At 43.8% G+C, this 14,212-nt stretch overlaps 1 protein-coding gene across 5 annotated transcripts in view; it reads left to right on the plus strand.

The window, feature by feature from the left end:
• Positions 1–14,212, plus strand: part of Asph (aspartate beta-hydroxylase) — a 159,719-nt gene that overhangs the window by 137,583 nt on the left and 7,924 nt on the right. For all 5 annotated transcript variants that reach the window (XM_057790317.1, XM_057790315.1, XM_057790316.1 and 2 more), the window contains 3 exons: positions 6,900–7,035; positions 9,278–9,369; positions 9,732–9,865. In XM_057790317.1, coding sequence (XP_057646300.1) covers positions 6,900–7,035; positions 9,278–9,369; positions 9,732–9,865 — 362 coding nt within the window. The remainder of the gene's footprint in view (positions 1–6,899; positions 7,036–9,277; positions 9,370–9,731; positions 9,866–14,212) is intronic.

Genomic DNA, 14,212 nt, shown 5'->3' on the forward strand with positions numbered 1-14,212 from the left:
GGGCTGTGCTCTGTTCTCCCCACACAGGGGGCAATGCCTCCACGTTGATGCTGTTTCTAAAGCCTGGCACATTAACGCATATGGCTTAACCTGCTAAGATTTAAGACAACTGATTTTATCTCAAAAAGGTATATAACTCCTAATATAAGATAAATAATCACCACTCTACAATGTTATATAATTCCTAATATAAACTCTAAGCATATCCCTGGAAAGCTTCATAAGATTTGGTAGCTAATATGTGAGTGCACCGTGGTTACCAGTTCATTCTAACGCCGGCTGAATGCACAGGTGCCTGCACACCCCTTTGACCACATCCCTCCTCTTAATTTACTACCAGAACCTGTCAAAGTACCTGATCACAAGAACTTTTTCAGCTGTCTGTCTACTTTGGGTTTTTCCAAACCACTAGTCATCCAGAGCATCCTACTTGGATTACCCTGACCACTGTGAGTTCTTGCGTTACGTTTTTCTATAGATCAAATCAACTGTTGCTCTTTCTAGAGGAGGGTCTCACTGTGAGATCAGGCTGGCCTGGAACTCAGACTATGCCTACTTCTACCTCTGCAGTGGCGAGACTTAAAGGTATGCATCATCACACCTTGCGAAAGATAATTTTTCTCTCCTTTCTCCATGACGTTTATTTGTAAAAGTTTGTTCATCCTCTTGTTGATACAGTTATCTGGGATCTCCCATCTGCTATTTGCTTTTTTAGCTAGAGCAGGTTCTGACTCGAACTTTTATCATGGTGGCTGAATTATATCACCCTCCCCATTTCATGTGTTGAAGTGTTAACCAAAAGTACCTCAGAATGTAATGATATTTGAAGAGAGGATCTTGACAAAGCAAGTACATTAAAAACAGGCCATTGGGGAGGGTCCTAACCAAGTCTAAATGGAACCCTTCTCAGAGGATGGAATTTAAACCCATAGGTAGAACCCAGAGGTGTGTGCCTTCAGGAGACAGGCCATGTTAGGGACCCAGTGAGAAGACAGTAGGCTTCCACATAGCTTTTCAAAGGGCCTTTAGTGGGAGTTGTCCCTCCTCATATTCCTCTCAGAGACTTTTGGAAGAAGGTTTTAAAATGAGGAACCTGGGACAATCACTAAGTAAGTTTCCCAGAATCCCAGCTGATAGGTGACAGAATCAAACTTGCAAAGTAAGCAGTCTACCTGAGAAACAAAGAAAGAGGGAGGGAGGGAGGGAGGGAGGGAGGGAGGGAGGGAGGGAGGGAGGGAGGGAGGAACGGAGAAGAGGAGGTGGTGGTGAAGGACGCCTAAAGGGCATCAGGTGTCCAAGAATAGCACTAAAAGAGCGTAAAGCAAGGCTGCTTTTAAAGTTATAAAAAAGATGTTGGTCTTAGCAATGACTTCCTGGTTTGACTTCAAAAGCTCAAGCCCAAAAAAGCCAAAACCAGAGCAACGGGAGTATGTTAAACCTCCGCACAGTGGAAACCATCAAGAAAATGGAAAGGCAGCCTGCAGAATTGCAAAGTATATGTATAATGAAGATTTCAAACCTAAAATATAGGAAGACTCATGTACCTCAAAGGTAATATTCTGATGTAAAATGGTTGGGACGTTTTTCTAAAGAATGTGTACAAAGGACAGCCAGGTGTGTGAAAAGCGACCAGCTTCATTAGTGAGGAAATAAAAACCAAAACCTCGGTGTGACGTCATATTACACCCGATAAATAGGGAGCGAGGAGGGAAGAATGCCCTGGGCGTGTAAGTCAGTGCAGCTGTGGTGGAAAACAGTGGGCCTGTTTCACGGAACTACTAACAGCACTGTTACACGACCCAGCAAGCATGCTTTGGGTCTGTAATCCAGGAAAAGTGACATCAGCCTCTGCCCCCCAACTCCTACCCCACTCCATTGCAGCCGTAGTCACCATATTCCAACTACGGCAATCCTATGTGCATCTACCAGAATATAAAGAATATGATAACTATGCCCAGGAGAACACCTCGGGCCTTTGAAAAGGAGCCATTTCCATCTGCAACAATATCAGTGGTCCTGAAGGAGACATAGTCAGGCATAGAAAAATAAATTCCGTGTGAAATCTGCTGAAGTCGGACTTAGAGTGGCAGAGAATGGCACAGCAGTTGTCGTGAGCGAAGGACGGAGAGAATGGGGAGATGTTGACCCAACGGCACCAACTCTGGAGTTGCAAGGGGCACAACCCGATGCATGTAGCATGCAGCATGGACAGTGAAGGACGTGTTCATGAATTTGAGTGTGCACATGACAATCTTCATGAAATATACAAATAAAAACTGTCATCTTATACACACTGAATCTACTTAGCCTAATTCAACTGAGGGTTTCAAGAAGAAAGTAAGATTCTAATCACATTGGATAATCAGAAAGACTATAAAAAGAAATACAGAAGGCTTTCTTTTTCAGGCCACCAACCGTCTCCCAAATCATGACACGGAGACTTATTATTGGTTTTGGATGCTCTGCTTGGCCTTGCTTAGACTCGTTTATGGCTAGCTCTTTCAACTGAAATTAACCTGTTTCTCTTTATCTACCTTTTGCCTCAGGGTCTTTTACATTTCTTTCCATCTGTACATCTTGCTTTCGCTGCTTCTCAGGTCTGCTGGCTGGCAGCTGCCTGGCTTCCGGCCTCGGGCGTCTCCTTCATTCTCTTGTCCTTTCTTCCCTCTCAAGTCTAGATTTCTCCTCCTATTTATTCTCTCTCTCTCCCAGTCCCGCCATTCAGATCTTTATGAGACAATCAGGTGCCTTAGGCAGGCAAGGTGAAACAAATGCAACCAATCTTTACATAATTAAACAAATACAGCATAAACAAATATACTACACTTTACCAAGTTAAAGTCATATCCTACAGCATATACAAATGGAACACATATTTTTCCAGTTAAAATAATATTCCACAACAGAAAGATGATTAGTTACCCAAAAACTGTACATCGTATACAGTATAACCTTTGATCAGTGTGAGCACACCTCAGATGTTTTTCCTCATGAAGTTTTACCTGTGGCGTGTAGTCTAGGACTAGTGAACAGCCTAGCATGAGTCCAAGGTCAGGCAAGGTCACAGAGTCCCAGCAGCAGCTGGTGTGAATCATGCCATGAAAGTAGTCAGTGGGCTGGTTACAGAAAAAGAGAAACAAATTCTGTGAGGTTTTTGACAAAATGTAGAATCCTGCACCCAAGATGCCAGAATTCCCCATAAAAGTGTTTCAGAGTCGGGTTTGAGGGTTATTATAATGAGGTGTATGGGGAGCAGAAACACAAAGTTCATTTGTGTTTCAGATGCACTTTGTGCCCATAGACTGAGGGTAACTTTATGCAGTATTTGCCTAGTTTTGCACATGAAACAATGTTGTGTGGTATGCTATTTTCTACTTGCCATTGTTCATAAAGCTCCAGAATTTGAAGCCTTTGGGGTTTCAAGTGAGTGGAGTAGGCACACTCACCTGTGGCAATAAGAGATCTTACAGTAGCTGGGCAGTGGTGGTACATGCTCTTAATCCCAGCACTTGGGAAGCAGAAGGAAGGAAGGAAGGAAGGAAGGAAGGAAGGAAGGAAGGAAGGAAGGAAGGAAGGAAGGAAGGAAGGAAGGAAGGAAGGAAGGAAGGGAAAAGAAGGAAGCTCCCCCTCCTGATTTTCATTTCATCTGGGTTCTTAGTCAATTGGATGGTACCACCCATGTTCAGGGCAGGCCTCCCCAGCTCGCTTCTCCAGTCTTCAGGCCGCTTGTTTCTGGAAGTATCTACAGGTATGCCCGAGATGTGTGTTATTCTAGTTTTCTAGGCATCTCTCAGGCCATTCACTAAAGATGACAGTTAACAACCAAGATCAAAGACTGAAAATGTGTGGCATTTTAGCTCATGGTTTGGGGGCAGGTGCTAGGACCCCTCGGCATTGCTTCGTGCTCTCTGGGTTGGAGCTGTTACCCAGCTCAACTGCGACCTACAAGGGAACAGAAGGCTTTAAAACAAAATCCGGGTAGACTACATGGCTCAGTAGGTAAAGGTGGTTGCTGCCAAGCCCATGACTTGAATTTGACTTCCAGGACTCACAAGGTAAAAGATAAAGGACTCCTCCAAATTGTCATCAAACCTTCTAATGCACACTGTGACACACACGTGTCCCCCTCCACATGCACCAGTAAAAATAATTAGTTAATTAAAAACACGAAAGGGGAAAAAAAAAGAAGAGAGAGAGAGAAATCATTACAACAGTGGAAAAGTACCTTGGCAACATTTCCCAGAGAGGCTGAGGGTGAAGGTGAGGACTGACATTTTTTAGAAAGAGACAGCCTGTTCTGCAGGAGAAAATTTAAATTATATTGAATGATGCAATCGCTTTAACATTTTCTCCTAGGACTTTGTGCCCTCTTTTAGTATCAAAAGATCAGCTGTTCCCAATGATGCCCTTAAAATCAGCTTCCGGAAGAAATAAAAGAAGTGTCTAAAATACCAGGGATGGGGGAAGAAAAGGCTTGCCCTTATAAGGCCTCCTAGAACCTTATTGGGAGAGTGATTTCATGTGTTAGAGAGGTAATTCTCTCCTTGTCTTCATGACAGGTTCACAGGAATGGAACAGCTTTATCTAGCGACTTGAACAAGCTAGAATCACACTGAGGAAGGTGGCGATGCAGGGGCATTCAGGAGGGGAGGGGCTGCAGAGTCCTAGGCTGAACTCTTGTTCTTTCACACAATCTCAAAATTCTTAGCAAAATCATCCAGTTCTCTCACGCCAGGGACCTACTACAGCAAGGACTTTGGACTCTCCCTTTATTGGAAGTGCTCTTTGATTTTCTAGCTCTAAACTGCCAGCTTGGGATGAATAAAAGAGGGAAAGTGGTTGTTGGGCTGTGTTGAACAAGGACAAGTGATTGGCACCCTCCACACAGGCGACTGGCGGATGAAGTGTACAGGTTGAAGGGAGGTGCTGATGGGTCTCACAGAAACAGAATTGTCAAAGCATTCTCTAATCCAAATCTCTTGCCCTGCAATATTTTAAGAGCCCTTATGTTTTCACATGATATAAAAGTGCTCACTGGTGTGAAGAGAGAGGAAGACAAATCTAGGCAGACAGGTCTCAGTTGGCCTTATTGGTGGTTCCAGAATTGGGGAGCAGTCTGCAGTCAGTATCTCAGAATTCTCTTACCCAGGAGCTGATTGTATTTATAGCCAGAAAAAAGAAAGCGAATTTCAAAAAAATGGAAGCAAGGCAAAGTAGCCATATTGGTTTCAGCTGGAGTCTCTCCTGTTTGTGTTCTAACAGTTGGCATCTGGTGATTGGCTGAGAGTCACTGACGCTCTCCCAGTGTAGGCTACAACCTGTTTATGTGTCAGATTTCAGTGCACACTATTTGGGGAAATGCTTGAGGCAATTTGAAATTATGTATGAGGTAGCAGCTTCATGCTGGGCTGGAATAGCCCCCACACGAATCTGAAAACCTGTTTTGTTGGGTTTTTCTTTTTTTGAGTTTTCTACTTGTGCAGTCATCCTGACTTAATCCTCCCTACATTAAACTATGGAACATGGGTTGGTAGGGGGAAAAAGGCATTTTTCTTGTATCTTGTGACTCTTTTTAGAGGTCATTTTTCTCGGTTAACTCTAAAGACAGAATACTGTTCACAAGGCGGTTCAATTCACTTCCAGAAAGCACTGTCTCCACACTGTGTGTGAAAATGTTGCTGTTCTTGTCATGACTTCCAGTGTCCACAGTGTGGACTGCCTGATCTTGTGCTATCCCCGATTCTTTTTGAAATCCAGGCAGTGCATTCCAGCTTGTCTATGCTCCTGTACCGTGTTACTCCATCCAGTCCTTGTGGAACACGAAACAATGGACGTTCTGGTCCCAAACCTAGTTTCCCTCTTTACCTCCGTGGTTCTCTGAAGGCTCACTCCTGCCTGCTTCTACCCATTGTTCCCACCACCCTTCCTGCCCCCAGGGACAGCACAGTGTGCTGTTGACAAGAGCCAGCAGGATCAGTCACTGACTCTGTCTGTATCAAGCCCCAGCTGAGGCTAAAGCAGCCTCATTAGTAAGTTAAAGACATGTTTGGTTGAATTCTAAACATCTTTGTGTTTTGTTAGCTTTATAGTGCATCCCACTCCAGTGGTCAGTTTCCCAATACCTTTGACCCTTCAACTACTGTTTGCCTTATCGAATGACATCCCTATAAGGAACTCTATTGAAATTGAGTCTGTGCCCTGTATTCCAGTGTGGACACTGGGGTCATATGGAACTTAATCATTGCACTGTCAACAAGATTGAAGAGAGAGAGAAGACAGAGATAAAAAAGAAGGGAGGGGAGACTTTAGGCATGTCAACACAAATAATTATAGCAAGAAGTAGTCTCAAGGTTTATAAGATTTATTTTTCCATTTTTATTCTATATGTGTGCTCTCTGCATGTGCATTGGTCAGAACCACTCCCTGGAACTATCCCATCCAGCTGAGTGACCCCTACATCTGTTGTCCTGGCTTTTATGGATAAAACCCATAGGGCACCATATTTTCCCATAAGGCTCTATTCTTATTTTTAAGAACTACAACTCCCAGCATTCCAAGACGCTACCTGGTCCTTGGGCGGGCAGGGCTTACTGGTTAATTTAGGACACAGCAATAACCGCCTTGTGAGTACAGGGAACCAAATCCTGATCTTCTGCAATGGGCGTTAGCAAGTGTTCTTAATGAATAATAAGCTGCCCTCCCAATATCAATTCCCTCCCTACATCTGTCTTTCTCTTTGAATATACTTGAGAAGAGTTTCCAAAGAAAGTAAACTAAGCTATCTAAATGTAAGCGAGAATTTTATTTCTTTCTTAAACAAGTAAGGAAACTGAAAGTCATTATGAGATGTTCTGCGAGACATGTTTTTCATCTCGGTGAAACTAAAATCTTCCTTGAAGTCTTTAGAGAGAAACTGGAAGTTAATCCGCGATGAAGGCCTCATGGTGATGGATAAAGCCAGAGGTCTCTTCCTGCCTGAGGATGAAAACCTCCGGGAGAAGGGAGACTGGAGCCAGTTCACACTGTGGCAGCAAGGTGAGCCCAGGCCTTCTGGATCAGCTTCTGCATGCACCGAGCAGGTGGCAAGGTCTCCTGTGGAACCAAGGGTTTGGATATGCATGCATTGATTTTAAACTCGTGCGTGTATCCGTGTGTATACATATGTGTATTTGGATAAACTCGGAAGTGTTTTCCAAAGGTGCACTGTTTACTGTACCTCTACTGTGTATGTGCACCTGAAAGCTCTCCACATCCTTCACTGTCTTAGAAAGGAGTGTCTCTGACCTCTGTCATCTACTATGAAATGTAGGGGATGCTGTGGGACAAAGTGGGGTCAGCATGGCTTGGACAAAGTAACACTGGCATAGCCGGGGGTTACGGCAAAGGATAAAGTTGTTGTTTTTACTATGTTCTGGCTGTTTTCTAATTCCACATTTAAATTTTTATTTTTGTTGTTCTTTCTGTTGATTTTTAATTGTTCTGATACACATTTAATTGGAATACGTAGTAAATCTGTTACACCCTTTATTATTAGAAGCATTTAAGGGTAATGAATGTGTGGGTTAAGATGCATCATCTACATGTGTGCAATTTTTCACTTGCATTATTAGTTTTAAAATGGACTGAATTTATGCCCTGGTTTCCATTTTGAATCAGAATAATTATGTGTGTGTGTAGCAAGCATGTGCCGTGCTTTTGCTGTTTAAGCCACTCAGTTTGTGTTATTTTGTTATACAGCCCCAATAGACCTATATAGTCTCTAAGTAGTGTTATTGAACTGAACTGTAGTGTGCACACATATATGATGGAGGGTTTTGCAGAGATTTGAACTTAGAACTTTACATATGCAAGGCAAACCATGTACCATACTTCTATCCTCAGCTCTTATATTTCTTTTTGAATGGTCAGCTTTTTCATTATATTTTTATTATTAAAAATTTTAAATTTAAATGTATTTGATCATATTCTTCCCCTCCTCAAGCCCTTGCAGATCTTTGCCCCCCCCCCCCGACCCAACTTTAAGTTCTTTCCAAAAAGCAAACAAAAACCCAATACAAAACCAAAACCAGCCGGGCAGTGGTGGCACACGCCTTTAATCCCAGCACTCGGGAGGCAGAGACAGGCGGATCTCTGAGAGTTCGAGGCCAGCCTGGTCTACAAGAGCTAGTTCCGGGACGGGCATCAAAGCTACAGAGAAACCCTGTCTCGAAAAACCAAAAACAAACAAACAAACAAACAAAAAACCAAAACCAATAAAACAACACCCTTCTCCCCAAACCCACCAAACCATAACCAAATAAAAGCCCACAAGAAAACCTTAGAATCCATTGTATGTTGGTCAACACTTCCGGACATGAGGCCTGCCATGGAGTGCATGGAGTGTCACTATATTGGAGGAAACTGATTCCCCTTCACTTTGCTCATGTTGATTCAGAGGGCCCTGTTTTCCTGGTGTCCTCCATTCCCCCTGGCTCTTACACTCACCTCCTCTTCTGTGGGGTTTCTGAAGCTCTGAGGAGAGTTTTGATGAAGACATTCCATTTAGGGCTAAGTGTTCCTCTGATGATGGCTGAGCAAGGCACTGATCTATGGGTATAGCAGAATATCGTTAGGGACTAATGGCATTTTATCACTAACTTCTAGATCAGTATTATTTGCTTTTTCCCCTAGGTTCCTGGGCTATCTAGTCTCAGATTCTTGGTCACCCAAGCATTGTTGAGTATGGGCGTCATCTTGTGGAGTGGGCTTCATGTCAAACCAGTTATTGGCTGGCACAAGCTAGTGACTTGAAAGTGAGCCTCAGAAGCCTGCATGCATTTCCCTGGCTAAAACCAACTTACTGTCCTTCAACAGGCTTCAGAATCTTGAATCACCATGCTTCTTGTCTTATGTCCTCTTCAGTCTCTAAAAGCAGCAGTAGCTGCTCGACCTTTTATCATCTGAATCACTGGCTCTTCTCTCTCACTTCTGCACATGTAAGGGCCCTGTCACATCAGCCTCTGTCTTTCTCTTGGCCTTCACTTTCTTACAGTGAACGTGGTTGTACAAGCACAGGTGGTCCGAATGGGGCGAGATAAAGTTTTAACTGCAGTTTAGGTTTTGGTGTGTGTGTGTGTGTGTGTGTGTTTCAGTAGGATCTCACCATGGTGATCAGGTTGGTCTTGAACTCCTAGGCTCACGTGATCCTCCTAGTCAACTTCCAGAGTAATTGAGACCACAGATACACCATGGCAACTGTGATTTGCTTCTCACAATCATTCACCATATTTTATTCCAGGAAGGAAGAATGAGAATGCCTGCAAAGGAGCCCCTAAGACCTGTACTTTATTAGAAAAGTTCTCCGAGACAACAGGATGCAGGAGAGGACAGGTACCAAGGGAGTTTTCATAGATGGGAAGGACTCGGCGTGTTGTCAGGAAAGAGGTGGACCTGACCTTCACAAAATCATAGTTATTTCCTGTGACACAGGAGATGTCTCTTTTTCCCTTCACTCTTTAATGAAACACAATTTCATATTGTTGATGTCAAAATTCGAAGGTCGAAAGTGTTGAGTGTCATGTCACTTCATGGAAAATGAGAGTGCTTGGTTTTTTTTAGCTCCTTCACAAAGAAATAGAATGCTAGTATAAATCCTCAGGGTTACAAAGACTCTCTCTTGTTAACTGATGCTGATTCTGCTGCTTCTCCACACCTTGATAAATGGATGACTGGATGTCATACTTTCTGTGCAGATCAAATATTCCATCATGCACCCTGGAACTCATGTGTGGCCACACACGGGACCCACAAACTGCAGGCTCCGAATGCATCTAGGGTTGGTGATTCCCAAGGAAGGCTGCAAGATCCGGTGTGCCAATGAGACCAGGTACATTTCCTTTGTGCTTATCTGTTTCACCATCACTCAACAGCAGGTATTCCTTATAGAAAGTCTGTATTCAGTGGGACATTTCCCTGTCTCTGTAGACAGAAACAAAGTGATTTGCATGTGGTCTCTAGTCTGTGAACTTTGTGCTTTCTGGGGGTGTAGAGATGCGATGCAGAGTCAGGGTAGGCCCTTGTCATTTACCCCACAGCACCCATCTGCCTGCCCAGCCTCCTGGTTTCTTCTGGTGGACAGCCCTGCGTTCAGAGTCAATCCACTTGCCTTGAGCTCCCCACATTCTGTCTTGTGCTTTAAGGTTCCACAGCTTGACTTGTGCGTGTGTCTAGAAAGTCTGCCTCCTTGAAGAAACCACCCTGTGGTGTGTGTGCTCTGCTATGGGGGTGGCAGCATGGTTCAGTGTGTGACGGCCACTTGCAGAAGCATTTCTGCCACTATGTGATCTTGACTAGTCACTTAATCTCCTGAAATCTCAACTTCCTGGCTTGTAAAATTGGCAATAATGCCTACTTCATCGCGTCGTGACATGGATTAAAGGGAATGATTCTCAGAAGCGCTTAATCCTCCTCCAAGGCCACAGCAAACGTTAGGATTCCGCGAAGTGCTTGCTTCTTTTCTAATCACGGAAGCTGATTCACCCTCTTGTGAACAAGCCACACTTGAAGGATCCTCACAAGCTCTGTCTCTTGTGAGGAATTTTCTAGATACTTCTTTGCTCTAGCAGCTTTTAGTATCTAGGTGAAGTATGCTAATTACTGAGATCCAATTTCAGCTCATAAAAATAAGACCTGCGGGCTGACATCTTAGTCCATGTGCTCAGTGCATGCCTCAGTGGTCTCTGGCCGGCTATCATTGCTGTCAGCGGCCGTTAACCTGATGATCATGCTGAAATGAAAGCTCCTAGAGGCAGAGAAATCAAGACACTGCCGTGTTCTGCCTTCCTAATTGTCCCTGATGGGGCACAGAATGGAGGGTAGGACAAATGTTACAGAACGCACAATGGCGGATCACTTGGGGCTTTCTGTTCCCAGATATATGTGATCAGGAAGATTACAGGAAAACCCATGCTACGTAGCCCGAAGGGAGCACAGGTCAAAGGTTACATATGGGTCATTGACCAGGACCTCACTTGCCCCTAAGATTGGGAATCTCACGTGTAGTGTTTTGTGGTTTAATTGGCATACTTATTTGTTTTTAGACAAGAAGGTTATAGGTACTGAAAGCTGAGAGAACATACTCTAAAACGGCTATCAAATTAAAGGTGCCAAATCTGAGCAGCACTGTGTGCTTCAGCAGGCAGAAACTAAGAGGAGGTCATGGAGGAGTACCGCTTCCTTGCTTCTTTGCTCTCCGTGACTTGCTCAGCTTGCTTTTATGTGCAGCCCACCACCAACTGCTCAGAGCTAACACAGCAGTGGGCTGGCCCTTCCGCATGAACCATTAACCAAGAAAATGACCCACAGACCTGCCCACAGACCCAACTGATGGAAGCAATAGCTCAATTGAGATTCCGTCTTTCTTGGTGAGTGTGTCAAGTTGACATGCACTAACCAGTACGGGCCTGGGGCTTTTCTATCCCCCCCCCCCCCGCTACTCCTGCAGTGTTCTCTGTTTCACAGTCATTTCTGCTATTGGTAACCTAGAATCGAGAGCAGGAAGGTAGGCGTGACAAAGGGCTGATTTGATGTGACCAGGTGAGGAATTCCTCTGGTGGCTCAGCTGAAAGGCTCTCCCCTCAAGGCACTGAAAGAAAACGCTACCCGCCCAACTGTGCCATGGAGTGCCTGTTTTTATCCTAGTGGGTAGAAGGGTTCTCTGCTAAGACAGGCAGTGTTTGCCGTACTCAACATTTGATCACATCCTCACAGCTGAGGTGAAGTCTGCTTAGGGTATCTTGTCATCGTAGAAAGAATGAACTCATCATAACCAAGAGCTGCACTTAAAGAATTAGGAGAACGTTGGTGTTGACAAGAGCCCTTGAGTCCATCTTACCCGTATCCAGACACTGTGCAGATGGATAAACTGAGGCTGTAAGTGAAATATGTTGGCATGGTTAGCAGCAGTCATAGCAAGAACACAAGTACGCTGGCTTCCAAATCAAAGAGGTGCGGGGGAGTTGGGAGTCATTTCGTCAGTGTATTAAGAGGAGAGAAGGAGCAGAGGCAGGCAATTATGCAGTTTCAAGTCAGTGAGTACTTGTGCCAGAATTTCCACACTGGGGAACCTCAGTAGATTAGAATTTATAAAGGTTGGGTTTATTGTTTCTGAGGTCTGAACCCCTTTTCCTGATTAAATGTCTGATTAAATGCCCATAGGTCACCTCAGCATGGCATCCTCAGACACTAAGAATATCCCTAGGGCAATAATCTTGAGCTAAAGTGTGGGCTTTACCAGCAAACCTAAAGGATTTCCACAGTTTCTAGAGAATCAGCCCGTCCTGAGCGAGTTCATCATGTCCTCATGGAGTTCATTTGGATAAAAACCACAATTATGTTATAACTTTTGCCCGGTTCAGAACATTCTAGCAAAGCTCACTGACATTTTTGTCTGTAGGATTTTTAGGTGGAAAACTAAGCGTGCAGAGTCGTCACTAGCCTTATTAATATTGGTGATAATTGTGTGGCAAAATTATAGCTATTAAGTATGCCTTGCCACCATTATGTTATTATCTCTAGTTATAATTATAATAATTTGAGAAGTTGAAGGATTATGCAATATTGCTTTGTCTTATTACTGGATATTCCTGCATCTTTTGGCATATGAGGCAGGCCTTCTTCCAATGGTCAGATATTCCAACAGTGAGCAGCGTATTCTTCCAGCCCCTGCCCTCTAGACCTGTATCACCAGTCCTCACAGGACAGTGATAGTGAGGCCACCTCCTAAAAGTACCCTGGGAAAACGTCCCTGTCGTTGGCTGCTTGTATCATAATCCTGTCATGACTTTATCATATTTATTAGAGCTTTTCTTGAAAAGTCATGGCCTGGAAACTGTGTGTGTGTTCTACTGAGCCTCTGCTTTTCATTCAGAAGAGGTCTGTAGTCCTGTGACAACTTCATTGCCCTTATCTTGGTTGTGCAAAGCGTGCTTTCTTTCCCAGGCTGGTGAGATCTGTCCAGGTTAGCCCTGTACCAGCTCAGGTGGAGACATGGCTTGAAAGAGGTTCTGCTCTACTCCCCTGTGCCTCCTTGGAATAATTGAAGCTGCTGTTGTTGTTACTCCTCCTCCAAAAGTTAGTGCAAGGGTAGAGCGCAGTATTTTCAGGAAAGGAGCTCCTGTGTATAATCACCACCTTCTATGAAAACAGAAAATCCAAGGATAAATATAAGCCCAGAGGATATATCGCCCTGCGTAGTTTTTATTTTGTGTCCTTTTTGATACAGGTCTCATTGGATAGCCCACACTGGCTTTATCCTAACCATGAGGGCCATTTGAATTCATGATCATACTTCCTCAAACTCCCCATAGTTCTTTAAGGACTTAGAAAAATCCATCCGGGGCTGGTGAGATTGGTCAGTGCCTACCGGTGCCTCCCTCCAAGTCCAACAACCTTAGCTCAGTCCCAGGATCCATATGGTGGAAGAAGGACAACCATCTACTTCTGATTGTGCTCTGACCCCATGTGCAGCTGAGGAACAGTTATAGGCACACACACACACACAAACACATACACACACATGCACACACAAACACATACACAAACATGCACACACACACAAACACCCCAGATGTCAATGAAATATTTTAAAATGAATGTTTTTAAAGAAAAATTCAGTGCACAATCCATGGAAATGCCTTCCAAATTTTAGGTTTATTTTAAAAAATGATTAATTAGTGGTCCAGGCATGTCCAACCTTTCAACATTGCAAAGCCACATTGCTCCCTATGGAGTTTATACTCAAGAATCATGTGATCAAGTTACAAAACTAAATCCCGCAATATTAAGTGAGTTGAAGATTTTATGTTAGGCTCCATTCACTACTGTCCTGGGACACACGTGACCCACACGCTGCAGGTAAGATACACCTGGTACACATTTGACTGAAACTTCTTGGAAAGCCGTACACAGTGACCCTGAAGTCATCATGTATGCAGTGGCCACTATGTCCCATGGGAACTGCCCTTTCTAATTCACAGCAATGAAGTTATTAATGCATGGGATGATTAAGGTTTTTAAACATTCCTAAATCCTTGGTTTCCTTACACCTATCAAAATATCCCAGAAAATGTAATGTATGCAACAGAGAGTTTTGTGCTCTTTTTGAATGACATGTAGACTTTTAACTGGCATCCAAATTCTGTGGTGCTCAAATAGCTTCTAGACCCATTTGTCA

This window comes from Chionomys nivalis, chromosome 16 (genome assembly GCF_950005125.1).
Source record: "Chionomys nivalis chromosome 16, mChiNiv1.1, whole genome shotgun sequence".
Taxonomy (NCBI): domain Eukaryota; kingdom Metazoa; phylum Chordata; class Mammalia; order Rodentia; family Cricetidae; genus Chionomys; species Chionomys nivalis.